The sequence below is a fragment of the Musca autumnalis genome, unplaced genomic scaffold, assembly GCF_047663935.1.
Source record: "Musca autumnalis isolate F117 unplaced genomic scaffold, ASM4766393v1 scaffold_4, whole genome shotgun sequence".
NCBI lineage: Eukaryota > Metazoa > Arthropoda > Insecta > Diptera > Muscidae > Musca > Musca autumnalis.
The window spans coordinates 241,703,892-241,726,624 of NW_027411977.1; the positions used below are offsets into that span (position 1 = coordinate 241,703,892).

Genomic DNA, 22,733 nt, shown 5'->3' on the forward strand with positions numbered 1-22,733 from the left:
AATTGACTGGTTACTGGTAATGCACTGAGGGGACAATTGCCTTTCACATGACTATCGAAATGGATGGTTATTGGTAATGCAGTGAGGGGACAATAGACCCCTTCCTATGACATCCCCATGTTAAATTCACCAGTCGATAGCATTGCGAGTAGATTAGGTGGTAACTAGGGGTGTTTACCAGTAACCAGAAAAATTACTAGTTATTCCCTAGTAACCCGAACAACTGGGTGGTCTAAACGGGGTATTTCACACACAAATTTACTCATAAAATCCGCATCACATTGCCTGGCCCTGGATAAAATTGTCAATTGTACAGCAACTTATTTTGACACCCATGTTTGATCAGCATCAGACTGCGTTTACCACGGTAATTGTACCATGCTCAATAACAACAAGTAAAAAAGTATCAGTTGGCTTTGCCGACAGAAATATACCCTCAGCCTGTGTATATTGAAACAATTTTTTTCCAAAAAACGCATGTATTTAGGGAGTTTTAAAATTTTTGGGCGTTTGAACTGACAAAAATGTTGATTAGGATTTAATATCAAAAGTTTTGCGGAGGAGATATGGTACCATAGGGGTTTTTTAGATCTTCAGGGATGTTTGCTCAAGAAGTATGAACTTGCCCCTGAAACAACTTTTACCATCGCAATTGAGGCAGCAATGCAAGTTGCTTCAACAAAAATCAAAGTGATTCGAAAGCAGGTCTTAAAGTGAACATGTATCCGAAATTTTGAGTGGGAGGTACCGGATGGAGTGGACAAATATAGTCCATATTTGAACCTGATCTATATCTGGTAGATATATTAGGATGTGTAAAGTATGGACCAATTCGTCCACTCTCTTCAAGAGTTATCGTACGCACAATTTTTCCGAACATTTGTGGGGGAGGTACCTGAAGGAGTGGACCGATATGACTTATCTTCGAACTTAAACTATGTTTGGACAAAATATTACTAAGGCCAAACTTTGGACCGAATCGGCAGACCTGTTCGAGAGTTATTTTGCCCTCCAACCTCCTCACACGGTGTCATGGGGGTTTTTTACAACTTTCAGGCTATTTTCTCAGGAAGTATGGGCTTGCCCCTGATGAGACTTATACCGTCGTATGGAGGGCAGTGAATACAAGTTGCTAAAGCAAAAATCAAAGCGATTCGAGAGATGTTCCTAAACTGAACTTTTCCAAAATTTTGTGTGGGAGGTACCCGACGGAGTGGACCGATTGAGTCCATATTAAAACCTGATCTAAGTCTGGTACACGCTCCACGATGGGCAAAGTATGGACCAAATCGGTTACACCCTTCAAGAGTTATCGTGCGTACAAATTTTCCGAACATCTTCGAACTTTTGTGGGGGAGGTACCGGAAGGAGTGGACCGATATAGCTCATCTTCGAACTTAAACTAAGTTTGGACAAAATATTACGAAAGCCAAAATTTGAACCGAATCGGTTCATCCCTTCGAGAGTTATCGTGCGCTCCAGCCAGCCAGACAGACAGACAGACGGACGGACATTGCTCAATCGACTCCAAATTGTCTGAAACACATTTCGTCCAAACATACTTGGGGTCTAAAACCATTATTTCGATGAGGCACATTTTGCCCGTATGAAAGTGTATATACCCTTCATAGCCTAAAGGCTGAGGGTATAAAAATGCTATCTCTTTTCTCTCACGCACTGTGTTGACACAACTTGGGTCGCTTGTTAAAACGACAACAGAGCACAGTTTGAACGGTACCATCCTTCAATTCGTACCTACACGTACGCGTTAATTTCTTGTTGACGTTTATAACAAAATATAATAAATTAACAATAAATAAGTGTTACTTAACAATATTCATCAGCTGACATCAAATTCAAGGTATATTTATTCGTCTATTTCCCCATTACAAAACGGCAGTGTTTATTAAAGAAAGCAGGCGTATGAAATGTCAAAAAAACTCCCCGCTCTGTTTGTGGATGGTATTGGCAGTGTGTGTCAGTTGGTTTGCTCTCACAATGTTTCACATTGGGGGAAATTGTTTGAAGAAAATAATTAAAAAAACGGAGGTATTGTTTGTTATTATGTTTTGATGCGGTTGAATTTATTCATATTCAAGCTATACCTTGAAAAGAGAATTCATTGAATAGAATACAAAATACATACAGTTAGTCAACTAAATTATTGCAAACGATGAATTTTTAAAAATTTAGATGTTTAATTAGGTATTACTACAAGAAATTCTTCCAATAATGTTCGGCTTTTTGTAAATATCTGTTGATTTACCTTTTAATGACAACATCAAGCCAATAAATGCAGCAATCGGTTGGAAATAACAAAAACAACGGGCAAAGAGGATAGGTACACGGTTTTTGTGGTGTCAACTAAATAATTGCAAAATGAGTTAATGTGCAATAAAATCGTGGGGTTTCCCCGCATTTTTGCATTTAATACAAAACTGCCGAGATGTGCAAAAGGATGTTTACATATGCTTTATCGACTATGAGAAGGCATTTGACACGGTTAACCATGACAAGTTGATGGAAATTTTGATATCAATTGGATTAGATGAAAGTGACCTTAAATGCATTAGAAACCTGTACTGGCAACAGAGAGCCAACATTCATATAGATGGTGAACTTACCAACGATGTTCCTATTTCAAAAGGCGTAAGACAGGGTTGTATACTATCCCCTCTTCTATTTAATGTACATATATTCCCAAAAAATATTTGAGAACTCAATATGTGGGAAAAATATCGGAATTAGAATAAATAATACATTCATAAACAATATACGTTATGCCGACGACACCACATTACTTGCAAGCAGCCTCGCAGGATTACAAAAGCTAGTAGATGCTCTAGAACATTCTAGTACGTCATATGCCTTAATGATTAATATAATGAAGACCAAGTATATGATTATAAGTAGAAGAAATATCGAATAGAAAGAGTCTCCAAATTCAAATACCTCGGAGTGCAAATTAATGACCACTGGGACATATCAAAGGAAATAAAATGCCGAATTGAAATGGCAAGAAACTCTTTTTTTAAATATAGAAAAATACTAACGAGCCATGACATAACCATGGAAACTAAAAAACGACTTGTTAAATGCTACATTTGGCCCGTTTTATTATACTCGGCAGAAACATGGACGCTAAAAGCAGCAGACGAAAGATGACTGCACTCGTTTGAGGTTTGGATATACCGACGGATCTTAAAGATATCCTGGACAGATCACATCTCAAATAATGAAGTACTGAGACGAATGAACACCGAAAGTCAAATGATCAGATTGATAAAAGCGAGAAAAACTGCTTATTTGGGACACCTTATGAGAAATAGCAAATATAATCTCCTCCAAGCAATCATAAGAACCAAAATAGAAGGACGCCGACCAAGAGGGAGACGAGAAATAACATGGATCAAAAACATTCTGGAATGGATAGGACACCAAGATGAAATAAGCCTTTTAAGCGTCGCCAGAAACAGAGAACTAGCTATTATTGAATGAATTTTTTAATTTTATAACATATAACCAAATAACTCTGTAATAATTAACATTGTATGATCGCTAATATCCGAATACGGATTTGCAAATAAAGAAGAAAGAAGAAGAAAGATTTTTTAAACTTATGGTATGTGAACATGTAGATCCATAATTGTTTATCATGGCATGTCCAAAATAGTAACCTCACGAATTGACTGTAGAATGATTAAAGAAATTAACGAAATAGCCCAAAGCAGGATCAGAAAATAGCCTTTTCTAATTAAAAATGATTTTGGAGTAAGTGTGTCACATGGAAAAGTCAGAAAAGTGTTACATAATAACAAGCTCTCACCACGAGTGACTAGGTACATAGAAGGTTTATTTAGATGTTTTAAGAAAAGATTTAACCAAAAGCGTCAAGAAGTTTGGGCCTGTTGACCCTGAAAATTCAAACAAATTGCAATATAAGTTCTACCAGGACAACGACCCTAAGCATAAATCTAATTTATGTAAGACTTAGTTGCTATACAACTGTACCCAAGACATTTACACCCCGTCCCAGTGTCTAGATATTAACCCCATCGAAAATTCATAGGTACACCTGAAGGAAAATGTCGGGAATAGTTTGCCCACTAACCTGGGGGACTAAATAAAATGCAATGACTGAAAAATACCATTGGATTATGAAATTCCAAAAATTATTTATTAAATTCAGATACGTTTACAAGCTGTTTTTGATGCCAAATGTGAGCATACGAAATATTAGAACCAACTTTTCGAAAAATACCGTGAAAAACTGAAAAGTTGTGAATTTTGCAATTTTTTAGTTGACAGTGCAAATAATGAGTTGTACTCATTTTTGTTAATTTTAAGAAAATGTTTAGTGAAATGTACCTACTTTTTATTTTATTATATTAATAAAAATGCGTAAGAATTGCATTGTTAACAAAAATAGCAAAAGACAATTTAGTCGCTTAGTAAAAAAAGAAAGGGAAATTTTAAGGCAGCCATCAGACCATCTGCTTTTTCACATGTATGACATCATCTGTTCTGTATATTAGTATACCAAAAGTGACAACATATGTACATGTGAAAAAGCAGATGGTCTGATGGCCGCCTAAATAGTAAATTGGATAATGTTGTCACTGAGGTCAATGTAAACAATTCTTTTATTGAATTACCTTCTGAAGATATCAGGTCAATATCTCCACATATTTTAGTTGAAGAAGACCAAAACAATAACGGACAATTAAGTATCAAGTATAAAAAAAACTTGCGTACTAGATCTAGTAGCAATTCTACAAGAAGAAGGTGTTAATGTCCGCCTCAAGCCTCAAACATTTAATTGTCCGTCACGGCCTTTAATATAACCTGTAGCTGGAGAAACTTATATTCACATAGGGCTTGGATCACAGCTTCTACAACTTTCTAATTTTTTATCTTTGCCGCAGAATATTTGATACAGTCAACCAAAAAATACTACATACACCCTATAAATCTCGGGTTTTAAGGGTAAGGAAGCATTTTTATGAAAATCCAAGTATATAGTTCCATCTCATATCCCTAATAAACAATAATACATACAACAAAAATATATTCCATAATACGAATAACGGTAAATTCTATAAAAATTAAAAATATAATAGGGAAAAAGTGTACATACACCCAATGAAATATTAAGATTACCGTAAAATTTATGGCATAAGCAATACAAATGTTACATTTTATTGCTTTATCGAATGTCTCTGGTTGACTATGATATATTTTAGACAAAGTAGGAACATATTTGTGGATTAATTGCCGTTATTTAAGGTCAGAGTTCGCGTATAGCTCGTTAAGGCGGACCCTTGCAGATTTCTTACAGGAAATACAGTGGGACTAGTTATTTTGAGATCCTAGAGCGCTTTGAAGTTGTTCTTATTGGATAATAATGCTCCTGAACTTCGCTAAATATGTGAATTCCTGAGTTTTTCATAAATTTTATAGTTTTCACAACATTCCAAGTGGAAAATTTGGCCTATTTTAGTTAAGACTAACAATACTCCTGTCAGTCATGTTTTATCAGCTGGAATTTTTTTGGGTAAAACTAAACCCCAAGATCTGGACACATATTTAAGTCAGTTTCAAGAAGAAATTACTTATTATACTAAATATGGTATTGAAGGTCTCAAATACACAGTGCTGTAATTTGTGATGCTCCTGCAAGAGCTTTTATAACTGGGGTCCCATCCCACACATCACGATATGGTTGTGCAAAATGTACACAGGTTGTGAAAAAAATAAACGGGACATGGCTATGGCTGTATACTTAGAACTAGAGTGGGGGTAGTCTTCTATCACTAGTCTATGACTGTATACTTTGAACTAGCATGGGGTTAGTCTTCTATCACTGGTCTAAGACTGTAAACCGGGAACTAGTATAAAACCACCTAGGAGTAATGGTGAGGGAGTTTACAGTTGATTGTACTGTGAGTGGTCTGAAGTGGAACTAGTTACTGTAACGCTGAGAATCGACGAATTTCCAATGCCGAGCTAGTCCATCTTGCAAGCGGGCAACGTTTACACAATTTTTCCTCTATTGATTGCAACACTTCACTGATACCACTGATAATGTGGGTTCAGCCATACCGAGGTAAAAGTCATTGCCATGGGATCTTTGAAAACTTCCTTCTGCAAAAAGACAAAACCGTAAAGCAACACAAACTTTAAGGAGTGGCTGTTGACCCACGGCCTTTTCGAAGTCATTTTTAAAGCCTCTACTACGTCTTTTTGAAACGGAAAATAGCATTTAAACCTAAATTATAAACAATTATTTTAATGATTGTTGGAAACAAAACATCTACTCACAATACAGTTCTAAAGCATTCGATTTTCCTCTCAACCCCCCTGTTTTTGCAAAAAAAATTATGTTCTCACACGAATTGTCAAATTTTGTAGATCGATTTATTCGCCTTAGCGCAAATGTTTAACGCTGATTTTTGAATGAGGAATTCTTAACTATATATAGAACGTGTCTACGAAGAATTAGATCTGTATTTCATCTAGGGGCTGAGCTATGGATGCAAAAATTATTACGAATATAGACGAACGAACAAAAAATAGTTAAAAAACAGGGGGTAAATGTTTTCTTGTAGATGCTAGGTTAAGTATATCTCCTCTGCCATCAAATAATGGTTCCACTGAGCTTAAAATTTTAGAAAAATATTCCTTTTGTTTATCATTTTTTTAAAACAAGAAACGCTCTGCTACATCGCCGATAACTTGTTATCGGAGATTATTTTCTATCGCTTTACGTAATACAAAATCTAAATCATGGCAGAATACGAAGGTGTTACATTGATAACAAATAATTTCACAAAGACGATTAACAACGCGACACACTACGGAATCATTTCATAAAACATTATAAATCTTTGATAGCTGCATACACAAAGTTGAAGAAAAAGAAAATATTGTTTTTGGGCGACTTTGACCGAGAAAATAAATAAAAAGGTTTTGTCTTAAAAAACACGAAATTTATATCAACAAATTAAATGTTGTTACAAAAACCTAAAAATATTTACATAAGAAAACTTTGCTTTTCTTTTACAGCCATCACTAAATACTTTGCAGTGCAATTTCCCCAATTGAAAAATTAAAACATTCCAAGTAAAGATTTCGAAAATGTTTTCCATAAAAACGGAACCCTTTGCCAATGATCATAAACAAGAAGATTCTACTAATGATACAAATACAACAAACTACAATACAACAAAACATGAAAATTTTACAAATATGGAAAATTATATTAAAGAAGATCAAGTAGTTTTGGATAAAATACAAAACTTTTTACCAGAGAATGTCGCTAAATCCACAATTGATATAATCAAAGAAGAGGACATGGATGAATTTTTACCGAAGAATTGCCCAAGCAAAGATGACATGGATGAAATGGACGAATTTTTGCCATATGCAACTAGTGCAACAACTCAACAGATATCCTTACCTAAATTAGAAATAATCGATGTGCACACGGATGAGGATGATAGTAAACGCCATGAGATTAATGGTGATACAGACTATAATATTAGTGATAACAAACACGCCCATAAACAACCTTTGCCTATAAATGACGAGTACACTGATGGAAAAACCCCGTTGCGAAATCAAGCACGTATGTTGTCATTTTCGCAACGACCCGTTGTTATTTTTTTCAACCACGGCTGTTGGTGAATTGTACACGAACGTGCTCAAATTGACACCGAGACGTGGTCAACTTTCGGTACCAACAACGGCCGTGCTTAATTTGTCCACCGATGTGCTCAAAATGACAACGTTGCGTTTTTAATATTGGTAATTGCAGCCGATTACACACGAGTCGGTGTCAATTTGACACCGGACGTGTATGAATTATGCACCACCACCTGCATAAATCATACACGGTCGTTGTCATTTTAGCAACGACCGTGTATGAAACATGCACCACCGTTGTCATTTTTTTACTCGTGTGCAATCGGCTGCATATTTACCATTTTTTCGTGTTATTGAAAGAGAAAGGACGCATTGTGCAAAAAAATTTATTGAAAATGAATAATATTGAAGAGATTAATTCGCAAGAGTTGCTAGAAATCGATGGAAATATTGTTGTGGTTCGCGATACAAGCCATTGCAGAAGTCAAGATGCGGAATACAATGAGGACGATTATATGTTAAGGGAGTTCTTAAAAGGAATAAATATGGAGTTGCTTTTTGAACAGTTAAAAGGTAAGTAAATAAAAATGAAGTTAATTAGTGTAATTAACAAAGAATTTTCTTTTGTGTTCTTTTAGCATCAGATGTAACATTTCGCAGTTTGCAGTACTTGAAAAAAGAAGATTTAAAGGAAGCAGTGCCACCATTGGGACTGCGTGTTGAATTCAGAGAAAAGCTCTTTGCTTGGAAAAAACGAGAGGTACGTATTATTTGTATTACAGTGTTGAACTCAGTATTAATATTGTCATAACAATAGCTCGGAATTGATGACGAAACTATGTCAGTTCCATCTAAAATAGGCGAATGGTGGAAACGCAACGAGACACCAGCAAGTACTCCTGGTACTCCCCACACTACAGTTTCGTACGGCTCAAAAGCCAAAGGAATTCTGTCAGAGGTAAAGTAAGAGTAATATTTGTGTAAGCATAGTTAATGTAGTTTTTTTTTTATTTAATATAGGATCTAAAGGAATTGTTAACACATACCTCGAAGGGGAAACTAGCGCTTGAATGTAGTAGTGCTAATAAGAAATTAAGTGACGAGCAAAGAGATGACATAATTAATATAATTATTGAAGATATTCTAACAAACAATGTCACTCTTTACGCTCAAGACTTTATGCGCATATTGGACGAAATTTGTTCCGTTTTTCCTCTTGAAAACGAAATGAGGGTAAGATTAACAATATAAATAAGGTATCTGATTATGTAGTTTCTTAACTTATAAAATGTATTTATTTTTAGGATTATTATTACATTTCAAGAAAAAGAAAGAATAACGCAAGCGGAAAACTTTACGCCAAATATAGAAACAAGAAGTCCAAAAAAATAAAGCTTTTGGATTCAGAGCCTAGCACAAGCAAAGCAGCAGCTCACACGTCTTCTAATTTATGCAACAATAATGTTCCCGAATTTGATGAATCAGTGGAAAATTCAATGAAAGCTTCCTTACTAAGAGAATGTAATGATTGGGGATCGATCTGCGAAAAATGGAAAAGATCTTTTAACATACGGCAAAGGGATATAAAAAGTTTAAGTAGCCATGCATTTCTTCTAGAATGGCCGAAGTTGTCCGATGCAAGAGCTTCAGAATTGGTAAGTAGCCATAAGCTATTTATTTGTATATGGATACTAATGTTTCGTTTTAGGTCAACATTGATTTCGATATTATGTACCCGCAGAAAGGCAATCTTCTACATTCTAAATGGGACCAATTTAAGAAAAAAGTTTACAACTATTATGGGAAAAATGTTCATAACGAACATTGCAAACAACTCTTCGTAAATGTTTTGACGGCAAGCAGCATAGGTAAATTTTAATTCCTGATTTATCAAAAACATTAAAAGTAATATTTATTTTATATTTCGGTTGCAGATGCTCAAGATTATATATACGCAATACTGTTGAATTCAGTTTTACCATCACCTGCTAGGTTTAAGTGCGGAAACGGTAAATTAAGAAAAAAAGTAACAATAGCCGATTCGCAGGAAAGTTTCGTACTGCGTCTACCGACAATTAACGATTATAAACGGCAAATTGATGCAGTCACTGAAAAGTATTACAATGCTGGATTAACTATACAGCCATTTATAATTGTGGAGGGTTTGTCCGATTTTAATATAAAAGGTTTTTATGTTTTTTTTAACCACAATTTGTTAAAATTTCAATCGTTCCTCGAATGTTTAGATACATGTTTTAAAATTTTTCATGCACTTTCTTTAAAATATCCAAACGCCTGCCAAATTCCATGGATTTTCATTCAAAAATATTTTTATGAAATTAATACTGTATTTGATATAAAATCAGTTAATTTGACTTCACTTATTAATTTCTGCAACAATAGTTAAAGTTCAATTCAAAATGTATATTTGCTTTTGTTGCCGTAAGCATTTTGATAAGGCAAATATTTTAATAGTTCATTTGAAAGCAGACCATTTAATGTCAACTAAATTTTTAAAAGTACAATGCCTTCAGGACAACTGTAAGCAAACATTTACAAAATTTACGTCATTCAGAATTCATTTAGAAAAACTTCACAAGAATCATACAAAAGCTCCTCCAATTGCTAAAGCAATTAATATGCCAGTTGAAATGTCATCATCAAATGAAAATAATTATACAAACAGTGAAACTGTTATTAACAACAATATAATGACAAAGGATTTAGATGTTATGAAAAAGAAAGCGCTATATCTGTCTTTACAATTACATAGTCAAAGCTATATGCCTGCCTACAACATTCTGTTTCAACTCTGCTTTCATCCATTTCATGTACAATTGAAAAATATATAACTGATCATCCAGATTATGAAAACTTAAGGTATTTACTAAACTTTTGTAAAAATCCTTTCGAAGAAACTAGAACAGAATATAGACTTTTAAACAATTTAAAAGAACTAAACTTTTATGATTATCCAAAGGTTTATGTAATTAGCAATCAAGTCTCGGAAATTGTTATCAGCGGAAATCCCAGTTTAGGTCCAAAGATATCCAATATTTATATAATGCCATTGAAATTCATGATTAGTGCCATTTTTAAAATTCCAAATCTCTTAGATTTGACATTAGAAAACTCCAAAATTTTACAAACAGTGTGTTATATAAATCTAAATTATTAAAATATCAGTACAATTTAGTTATTCCCTATATTTTTTACATGGATGATTTTCAAATTAATAATCCTCTTGGAACCCATACATTTTCCATATGTGGTTGTTATATTAGCTTTCCTTCAATGCCACAGCACTTGTTGTCAAAACTTGATTATATATTAACTGCTGCGTTTATATCATCAAAGGATTTAAAAGAACGTGGAAATGAAGTATCATTTCACAATCTTGTAGAGGATCTAAAAATTCTAGAAGAAGGGGTTGAAATTAGTGTTCAGCAAAGTGTTCAGAAGGTGCATTTTATTTTAGGTGTAATTATTGGAGATAATTTAGCAGTTAATAGTATTTTAGGCTACGTGCAATCATTTAACTCTAAAAGATTTTGCCGTGTATGTAGAAGAAACAAGTCCCAAATGCAATCCGACGCAATTCAGCATTTAGATAGTTTAAGAAACCAAGAGAATTACAACTCATATATATTGGAAAATAATTTTCAAGAAACAGGTATTAAAAACAAGTGTATCTTCGAATCTTTACCAAATTTTTATGTCACTGAAAATTTTTGTTTTGATATTATGCATGACATTTTTGAGGGCATTTGTGTCTACGATATGTCTAATATAATTCTCGGGCTGATTCATGAAAATATTGTTACGTTAGATTGTATTAACAGCAGAAAATCTTTATTACAATTTGGAGAAATTGAAGTGGGAAATAAATCTGGGCCACTAGATTTATGTAGATTGAAAAACTATAACTTAAAAATGACAGCTAGTGAAACTAAGTGTTTTACCCATTTTTTACCTTTAATGGTAGGTGATTTAATTCCTTTCTCCAACGATCACTGGAAAGTTTTTATAATATTATTACAAATAATCGACTTACTTTTAGGTCCAATTTATATAGAAGATGATTTAATAAAATTAGAAGAATTAATTAGAGATCACCATTCACTTTATATAACATTATACGGTTCGTTAAAACCGAAACACCACTTTCTTGTCCACTATCCCACTGCTATCCGAAAGTGTGGCCCCCTTAAATATCTCTGGAGCATGAGATTCGAAGCTAAACACAAGGAGGCAATAGCCTATTTAGGAAATACTACATCAAGAGTAAATTCCTGTCATTCATTATCTATTAAGTCTGGATTGAAATTTTCCAATTTTTTATTAAAACACGAAGATAACATAGAACCAAATGTTACCATTAATACGCATACTATCGCAGATTTGGCAAAAGAGGAATATAGTTACAAAAAAAGTAAGCCAGTTTTAAATTACAACAATTACAAAGTGTCTGATGACATTTTTTTTAAGGGAACAAGGTATAAAAAAAAACAACTATTATTTAGCAACAAATAATGACGCAATTGAACTTTTCAAAATTAAACATTTAATAAATGCAAATGAAAATGTTTACATTTTATGTAACCAAGTAAAAGTTAAGAACTTTGATTATCATTTACAATCGTATGAAGTTGGTTCTTTGAATGAGGATACAACTTTTCTAAAATCTAATATATTTTAGATTTTATTACTTACCCATTTCACTTATATCCTATAAATAATGGAAAAGTTTATTTCAGAGTTAAGTTAATTTAATTTGTTTCTATACATTGAATATATGTAATTCGAATTGTTTTGTCAAATCAAATATTAATTTATATTGAATTTATGTAATTGTTTTCGTTTAATAAAACACTTTTCAAAAAATGTCATTTCTTTAACTAAGGGTATAAAATGGGAAAGGAGCGGATATAAAAAAAAATGACCACCATTGGTTTCAATCTGACAACGGGGCGTTGACAATATGACAACGGAGCGTTGACAATATGACAACGAAGCGTTGATGAACTGACAACGAAGCGTTGACAATCTGACAACGGTGCGTGCTCGAAATGACCACGTATGTGTTCATTTCATGCACGTCTGTTGTTGAAACCGTTGCCAAAATCTCGGTGTCAAAATGACAACGGCGTGCTCATTTTGACACCAAACGTGGTTGATACACTATCATACACGGATGTGGTCATTTCATAGACGGATGTTGTCATTTTTTCTCTGGGTGTGAGAGATAAACATCCGTTGTCTATAAATACCGAATACATGTGCGAAATTTGTAATCAACAATTCGTCACCCAGGCAGGTCTGAATAAGCATACTTACGTGATGCATCCAGAAGCTCCTGCCACACAAACAGCTACTAAACATAAATGTGAACTATGTGACAATTCTTATACAGACTCTCGCAATCTATGGAGTCACATGAGATATAAACATCCTTCGTCAATAAATGCCGAATATGTGTGCGAAATATGTAATCAAAGATTTGCCACACAATCAGGTCTTGATAGGCATTCTCACTGGGCGCATCCAGAAACTCGAACATCTACTGAACATAAATGTGAAATATGTGGTACTTGTTTTAAAGAACTTTCCTATCTCCGGACACATCTAAGAAATAGACATCCTTCGGCTATCGATACAGAGCATATCTGTAAAATATGTAATCAAAGATTTACCACACCAAGAGGTCTTGATAAGCATTTACGCTGGATACATCCAGAAGCTCATCCAATATCCACTAAATATAATTGTGAACTATGTAATAAATCTTATATAGAAAAAGCGAGTCTAGATAGTCATATTAAGAAAAAACATCCTCTGTATATCTGTGGAATATGTAATAAACAATTTACCACACCAATACGTCTTGATAAGCATTCTAACAGAATGCATCCAGAAGCTCAACCACCCGATAAATATAAATGTGAACTATGTGATTTTTCTTTTAAAAGAGATACATATCTCCGGGAACATATAAAAAATAAACATCCTTCGTCTATAGCTTTAGATTATGCCTGCGAAATATGTTCTAAACGATTTACCACAAAAATTGGCATTGATAAGCATTATTCCATGTTGCATCCAGAAACTCATTCCACACAAATACCTGCTAATCATAAGTGCGAAATATGCGGTAGTTGTTATACAGGAGACTCGAGTCTACGGAGACATATGAGAATTAAACATCCTTTGTCTATAGACACAGATAAGAAATAAACTAATAAAAGAAATAAATTGTAAAAAATCTCAAAGCTTTCAGTTTCTATTTCATAGCTATTGTGTTAGTAAAGATGAAAAATAATATATGTATATACATACATATGTATATATTTTGTGCCCGACTAAATTTAATCTATACATTTTAATAAAAACGTTAATGTGTGTTATAAGTATATCAGTGATTTTTTTATAATAATTGTTCCCACAAACATCACAGAAAGGACAATGGAGACCTCTCATATCAGTAGGTCTGTTCGATGAACCAGGGATAGAAAATTCAAAATTTAAAAAAAAATACTAAAATTGTACTTTTTTCTTTTTCTTAAAAAATATTCATTAAAAAGCAACAACAAAGGCTTATATCTATGAAATCTGTAGTGAGATTCTCTAATTTTTTGAGTTACCGAAAAAATCGGTAACTTTAAGGGGTCGATCATCGATAACAATTATCGTTGAGTGGCGTTGCCAGTTGTCAAAATTGATCCACGTATGGCAACTCTCAACTGAAGTTGCGAATCTCAGTTGACGAAGCGGCTGTTTTTCGCAACCACCAATTTTCAGTTGCAGTGAACATTTTCGAAGAAACAAAAAGTAAAATAGAAGGAAAAATAAACATTTTGTTAACAATTATTGATTCTTTGCATCATTAATCAATTTTGTGTATATATATGGTGAAAATAACGTCAAAGCAACAGTTCGAAATATTAATTGATAAACTGAGTGAAAATCCAAACTTAGCCCGAGGAGTTCGGGAGTTTTGGTGAAACCAAAGCCACAGCGGATGAAGCGTGGAGGTCCATTTCGGACAGTTTAAACAGCCATGAACCTCCAACACGAACACCTGAAGAGTGGCAGAGTCTGGATTCACTTTAAAGCAAAGTTGAAAAAGAAAATGCCTCAAAATAAAATAAACTTCAACGACACTGGTGGTGGTCCATCACAATAAGTGAATTTATCGCCTTTGGAGCGGACAGCAGCAAATCATTTGCAAATGAATTTGGTGACAAATACAGTAGGTTCAGTTTAAGTACAAATGACGAACGTCCTCCATCTATATAGCCAACTACACCAGGGAATTTCGTTTTTGAATAAAAATGGTTTTTATTTTGCCTTGTTTCCTCCTCTGTCAACTTCGAAACGATCCAATTTTGGCATAATTTGTCCTCTATCAAGTGGACAACTTCCTTCAATACTCTCGACAATGTAGATTGAGCCATGCAATTGTTGAAATCATTGCCATGGGACTTTTGGAAACTTCCGTCCTCCAAGAATCGCAACGCTGCGCACACTTTTAAAAGTGGGGGTATTCCTGTTGATCTGTAACTTTCTTTGAAGTCATCCTTTAACGTTTCCGATACGACGGCATCCTTTGACAATCCAAAATACGCCTTAAACCTGAAATAATTTACATGATCATCAGCTTACAGTGCAGATGGCAATTCCAATGGATTCAACTTGTCCCTCAAATTTCTTCTAATTGATGCAATGTCCTTTACATTTTCTTCATCATCAAAAAATAATTCCACCGAACTTATCATTTTTTGGGACAGCAAATAAAACTTGACGATCCGAAGATTCAATGGGCAGGTTATATTCCAATCTTGGGTTGTTTTCCAAATTTGCTCGAAAACTCAGCCAAAATATTAAAAATTGTCCAGAATACACAAAAGAGTTATCCAAAGCGCAATTATTTTTAAAATTTTTTTTTTTTTTGCGAATAGAGGTCACATGTTTGAAAAAACACTGATCGATAACATGTTTATCGACCACCCAGTTGAGTTGACATTAATGGTACAAAATTTCGTCTCAGTCGCGCAGACAACTGACAACGCAACTCAAGTTTAGTGGCAATACAAAATAGACCCATAAAACGCAAAGTTATGAATGAAAGATTCAAATAAAAGTTGCCAACACTGTTGCTATCGGTAGAACTTTACGACTACTTTTTATTGGTCGCTAACTTACCGAATAATATCGTTAATTACCTAAATTATAAGCATTTTAATTTTAGCGATTGTTGTCGGTAACTCAAAAAATGAGTTAGAGAATCGCACTACTGAAGAATGTTGCAAAATCGTATATACTCGTATGCTATAATTAACTTTGTCATTCCGTTTGTAACACATAACACATCCATTTTGGTCCGTCTGTTGAAATCAAGTTACATCTCGCTATATTTAAGGTAGAGCTTTTTTAATTTGGTACAGAAGTTACAATTACTACTAGGATGTTTGGTAATTAAAATGCATTATATCGGTCCACGTTTTGATATAGCCCCCACCCCACGGTACCTCCCGATTTTCAGTATTTTGACGGTTTGAGCCACATTATCATACCAAAAAATGTTGAAATTTGGTAATTAATCATCATTGGGGCTACAAAATTCTTTTCCAGAAATTTATCAGTGCAGGTCTACGTTCTAACGTATCCCCCCCCCCCCCCCCCCATAGAACTACACTACCCGATTTTTGGTATTTTAAAGGTTTTAGCCTCATTATCCAATCGAAATGACTGACAGACAGTTTCTGTATGTCGAAAGAAGAATGTGTGCAAACGCCCGAACTTTAGTTTTCGAAATAGTTTTACCTTTGCTTTTGCTTCAAAACAAAAAACAAATCTGAAAAACACACAAGAGTTTGGACGTGTTTCTTTCGCACACATTCGTCTTTCGACATACAGAAACTGGCTGTGAATTTTGGTATTTCGTATTCGATATGGGTATAAAACATTGCTATGGTAAATTGTGGATATAGATGCACGTTTTAATATAGCCTATAGCCCATTTAGACTATACCCTTATACGATTTAAGTGCTTAATCCACCCAAATCCACCCTGATTTACCATACAAAATTAAATAAACTCAAAACTTGGATTTGTTTTAAATCAAATGTTAAATCGAAATATTTTGATATACAACACTGCTTTTTGCTCCTAAAAATGCAACTATTGCAGTCTGTACCAATATTGGCAACTATGTTAATGTGTCGTTTATTTACAAGGGTTACGACTTTTTGACCTTTTTTCTCAAAAATGATTTCCCGTAGCGAGCGTGAATGAACTTTGCGTATTAAAAATTTGATCCGAAATGTTTTCCCTGTTGAACGAATAACTGACATTTTGCCTATTAATGGCTAAAATAATTTTGATTCCATTTAAATATTGAAAAAGGTCCCGCACAAAGCACTTTCAATTTATGTGATGCATGGAAAAAAGCTATATATGATATAAAATGATATATATGTAATAATATGACGATAAAATTGGTGAGAAACAAAAGCTTATGTCATTCTGGATATGTCGTGTGTCTTTAACGATTGTTTTGAGTTATATATGTGCTTAAAGTAATTCCAAAATTTTGCCCAATAAGCTCATCTGTAAAAACTTTAAAAGCTTTTTAGGCGTGAGCTTTTTTCTATCGAATCACCTTGTAATTAAGATTTTATCTAATCTTATGCAAAAGCTCATCAACATAAGACACAGGGATGTGAGGTTATAAAAAAAGTCATAATCCTAATATTTAAATTTTTCAAATAACTGTAAACACAAACACACAAAAACAAACAGAAGCTGAAAAATATAAAAAATATTAAATAAAAATAAAATGGATGTAGCTTTAATTTTATATCATTTTAGACTAGTCTAAACAGCTAGGATTTGAACTAGTCTAAACGGGCTACTAGATTAGGCAAACTATCTTTACATTTACGAAATCTACTCGATTTCAACTGTCAATTCCATTGCTCAAACGTCAATGAATGAAATCCAGTCGATTTTAGACGAGTTTTCATTTGACGTATAGGCAAAGGAATTGATAGTTGAAATCGAGTGGATTTCGTAAATGTAAACATAGTATTAGTCCGACTATCGTTAATCGCTGTAATGCTAAGTTTACATTTACGAAATCCACTCGATTTCAACTGTCAATTCAATAGCTCAAACGTCAAATGAAATCTCATCTGGATTTCATTTGACGTTTAACCTATGGATTTGACAATTGAAATCGAGTGGATTTCGTAAATGTAAACCAAGCATAATGAAGTATGTTTATATTGAACTCTAAACAAATTATGTATTGTTACGGAATTAGATTTAACTAATCTCCGTGTAGACGTTGTTTTATTCCCCGATACGATTTGTACCAAATAAAACAGGGTTCGTTTTAGATTACGTTTCTACAATGCTTTATTTACTTTATTACACTTATTCAGAACCGACTTTAATTACTGAGCACACAGCTTGTATCTAGTTAGCACGCAGCTCTTATTTAACCGATCCGTTCAGTTCAACGCTTAAAACACAACTCACCCAATGTTGCCATTCGTAACTCTATTTATACCCAAAATCTCCTTGGTCTAGAAATATCTAGAAATATGGCAACAACTCGAATCTGTGCAGCGAACACACAGACGCACATTCGCACTAAGCGAACATCCATACTCACATACATACAAGCACAGTAATGACGTAACTACAACAACAAACAACTACACGAAATACAAGAAGTAGGAACTAAACGATAATTACATTATTGTTACAAAACAAAACAAACAAAAGAACATTAACAAAAGGTAATGTAACGACTAGAATGATGAGGAGAGTTCTACATGGTAGTTGTTGTTGCTTAAATAAAGTAACTGCGTAATAAAAACTTTACGTTACAATTCAAATTTTTAAATTAACGGAAATTAAACTAAACTAACTTAAACCTATCAGTTACATTCGTAACATTGCCTCCCGCTTAAGCCTGTTCGTCCCGAATAGGCACAGTTCCCTCTCGGTGGTATGGGCATTGGTAACACTGCCTCCCGCTTAAGCCTGTTCCTCTTGACTAGATGCAGTTCTCGTTCTGTAGTGGTGGCAACTGATTTAGATGTACCCTCTACTGCGTCAGCTTTGGACTCTTGCTCTTCTGGACGACGTTGCTTTCTCTCCAGGAATCGCGATGCTATACCTTCTTTCTTCGTGGTCACCTTCCTAAGTGCCACCTGGTCTTCCTCGGACTTGCCCTTCCTTGCTATACGGCCGCTTTTCGATAGACCTTTCCTCGACGTACATCTTCTCTTTTTCCTCCTCGTCGCGAGATTTTTCCACTTTCCTACGGGCCAATTGTCAGCGGCTTCCACCTTCAGCGTACGGACATCTACAGCGATCTCGTCGGATTCTGCACTTTGGCGATGCTTGCTTTTCTCGTTGTAGCCCACATTTATCGGTATTTCCACATTGGACCAAGTCATCACACGGTGCTTTATGTCCAGGTTGATGTCGAAGGCAATCATAAAGTCCACGCCAAGTATAACTTCGTCCACAATATCGGCCACTATAAAATCGAAATTTACCGATTTCCTACCCATACTTAGCCTTTGGTAGGCCTTTCCATACACCGGGGTCTTCTCGCCTGTGGCCGTCCGCAATTTGACTCCGTTTAACGGCAATACCTTCCCTTTTACCAAATCCGGTCTAATAATGGACTTTGTTGCACCGGTGTCCAATGTCAAGGTACGCAATACACCATTGACGAAGCCTTTAACCGTTAAGTTGTGATTCTTCTGCTGGACTATGGCTATAGAGATTGTGGGACCATCATTTTCATCCTCTGCCAGCAGCGTCTCGTGATTGACGGAATTCCCTTTATTTGATTCACCTGATGTCACCCTTTCCAGATTCTTGGCCACCGGTTGGTCGTCGCTTTTTGAAGGCGGTGAGGTGGATCTGGGCCTTGCTTGTCTCAATCTGCATTCTCGGGCCAAGTGTCCAGTTTTCCGACAGTTATAACAAGTTTTTCTCGTTTTTCCAGCCCCTCGTTTCACACGCATTAGTGCATCTTTCAGATGATCGACCACGGTCTGGGAATTGTTGTCCTCAACTTCCAGCCTCCTCACGTTGTAAGCTTTAGGTTTCACCAGCATCTTCGCGGTTTCTTGGGCCAGGGCAAATGACACGGTTTCTGCAAATGTTCCTATCGGTGCCGCATACGTCGCAAATTTTATCTCTGGATCACGAATACCACTTGCAAATGTCTCAATCTTTATGCGGTCCACCAATGGATGTGTCTCTCCTGGATATACCAACTGCGCCAACCGCTCTATATCAGCCGCAAAGTCTTGTAAGGTCTCATTTGCCTTCTGGACTCTTCCCCTCAGTTCCATTCGGTAGATCTCTTGCTTGTGTTCACTACCGTACTTACGTTCAAGAGCAGCCATTATATCTCCATAGTTGTTCCTAGAAGCGGCGGGAATACTCTGTAATACGTCAGCAGCATCACCCTTCAATGACATAAGGAGTGATACCGCCTTGTCGTTGTCATTCCAAGAATCTCTAGCAGCCAATGTCTCGAACTGTAATTTGAACACATTGAAAGAGGTAGAGCCGTCGAACACTGGAGGCTTAATTTTTAACGCGTTATGGATAGCTCTCACTGGGCCGCCTTTGATTTCCAGTTCCGAGATTTCCTTCTCAAGGTTCACAAATTTCTCATCATGGGCCAGAACTTTCTCGTCAACAGACAAAATCTTTTTATCCAACTCTTTCATTTGTACCTCCACGTTTTCTACTCTCTTTTCAATCACCATCGTGATGTTCTCGAGTTTCTCGTTAATTTTTCTAGAGTTCTCTTCTAACTTTTCCTCTAATTTCCTGGAATTTTCTTCACTCTTTCTGGACATCTCTTCCAACATCTTACAGTAGTCAGATTTCATTTCCGCCATAAGTCTGGAATTTTCTGTTTTAATTTCCACCATAAGCCTGGAAGTTTCATCATTTTTCTTATTCATTTCCAGCATCATCATAGCCAGCATTGATTTCAAATCGTCACCCCTGGCAGCTACCGACGAAAATTCCTCAACGCTGGATTCGCCCTTTGCCGATAACTCGACTTCCTCCTTACCGTCGAACTCATATTCATCGATGTTCATTCCACGGCGCTCGAACTCTTCCAACAAGCGTTTTTGTAGTTCGGCCTTGTTGCCAGTAGAACACAACTCCAACTTACTTAGCTCCTTCTTCAAGTCTTCCACACGTAGATCCTTAAACTTCATTGTAGGATGATCGTAATCTCACTGCTGACACCAATTGTTACGGAATTAGATTTAACTAATCTCCGTGTAGACGTTGTTTTATTCCCCGATACGATTTGTACCAAATAAAACAGGGTTCGTTTTAGATTACGTTTCTACAATGCTTTATTTACTTTATTACACTTATTCAGAACCGACTTTAATTACTGAGCACACAGCTTGTATCTAGTTAGCACGCAGCTCTTATTTAACCGATCCGTTCAGTTCAACGCTTAAAACACAACTCACCCAATGTTGCCATTCGTAACTCTATTTATACCCAAAATCTCCTTGGTCTAGAAATATCTAGAAATATGGCAACAACTCGAATCTGTGCAGCGAACACACAGACGCACATTCGCACTAAGCGAACATCCATACTCACATACATACAAGCACAGTAATGACGTAACTACAACAACAAACAACTACACGAAATACAAGAAGTAGGAACTAAACGATAATTACATTATTGTTGCAAAACAAAACAAACAAAAGAACATTAACAAAAGGTAATGTAACGACTAGAATGATGAGGAGAGTTCTACATGGTAGTTGTTGTTGCTTAAATAAAGTAACTGCGTAATAAAAACTTTACGTTACAATTCAAATTTTTAAATTAACGGAAATTAAACTAAACTAACTTAAACCTATCAGTTACATTCGTAACAGTATTAAATAATTTTCGACAAATAGCGCAAAAAACATGTTGTGGTGGCCGGTGAAAACTTTGTTTTAAGTCAGTCAGACACTGTGCAACATTTTCAAGGTGATCTTGTGCAAACAATATGAGCTGAGGATTTTTTTAAAGTACAGACCTAAATGACAAAAACTCTAGTTTGGTTTTGTTGTGTCAGATCCAGTTTGGATTTTATGGCCCTATCTAAACATGGTTAAATATTGACTTTTTAAAGCAATTCTGTGCTATATCTCTGAAACCTATGTGAATCTTCATCTGACCTCTGAAGCAAATTTGTAGATAAGGGCAAGAATAAAATATTTGGAAACATAATGAACTCGAAAAATTACATTTATTGCCTCAACTTTGATAAAATATATAAAATGTCCATAATTTGTATACATTTCGCACCAAATCGCCAAAACCGTTCATGTTTTCTGAATACTTTCTTTTGGAACACACTGTGACCGCACATACTTCATTTGTATTGGTGCCGATACCTGGTCTAAACGGGGTATTACACACACAATTTTACTCATATATGGTCTGTCCCTTCCAGCATTTGGAAGTGCGTTTCTCACTCCCTCGCCTACGAAGTCACTCCGGAGACACGCCAAGGAAGATCGTTGGTGTATTACACAAACAATTTGTATAGGCTTATTGTGATTACCTTTTATCGCGTATGCCGACACTTTGGAGTGACTTCCATGGCGATTGTTTACATTTATTAAATGATTCAACACATTTGAACTAATATGGGACATTTTTCTATCTGATGATTATATGAAACGGTGGTGCAGTGGTAAGCATACTCGCTTTGCACTCTGAAGGTCCGGGTTCGCTTCCCAAGTCTGGTAACAACACATCACATTTTTAAAATAACAAAATTAATGTAGGCGGAAATTCAAAATAATAATTTCTCTAAGAGAGCGTACTTCAAAAAAAAAAAAAATAAATAAATAAATAAAAAATAAAATAAAAATAAGTAGAAAAAAAATAAAAAAATATTTTTTTTTAATTCCAAGAACTATCGCGGAAATGATCTTCCAGAAGTGTCGCTGGAGTGACTTCCAAGACGACACGCCGGCGTGGTTCATTTCTTCACAACGGAGGTCACTTC

The 22,733-nt window shown here is 35.2% G+C and overlaps 2 protein-coding genes across 3 annotated transcripts in view; one reads left to right on the forward strand and one right to left on the reverse strand.

The window, feature by feature from the left end:
- Nucleotides 1-22,733, reverse strand: part of LOC141403818 (uncharacterized) — a 241,152-nt gene that overhangs the window by 156,878 nt on the left and 61,541 nt on the right. The gene's annotated exons all lie outside the window — the stretch shown is intronic.
- Nucleotides 1,675-14,054, forward strand: LOC141403732 (uncharacterized). Of its 2 annotated transcripts, none has more exons than XM_073986601.1 (9): nucleotides 1,675-1,861; nucleotides 7,066-7,627; nucleotides 8,005-8,217; nucleotides 8,283-8,404; nucleotides 8,462-8,602; nucleotides 8,665-8,877; nucleotides 8,949-9,299; nucleotides 9,353-9,512; nucleotides 9,579-14,054. In XM_073986601.1, exons 2-9 carry the CDS (start codon nucleotides 7,138-7,140, stop codon nucleotides 10,049-10,051), a joined length of 2,163 nt encoding a protein of 720 aa, XP_073842702.1. In that variant the 5' UTR covers nucleotides 1,675-1,861; nucleotides 7,066-7,137; the 3' UTR covers nucleotides 10,052-14,054. The 2 variants fall into 2 exon arrangements, with proteins under 2 accessions (XP_073842702.1, XP_073842703.1); XM_073986602.1 differs by having other exon boundaries at nucleotides 1,707-1,861; nucleotides 7,066-7,522.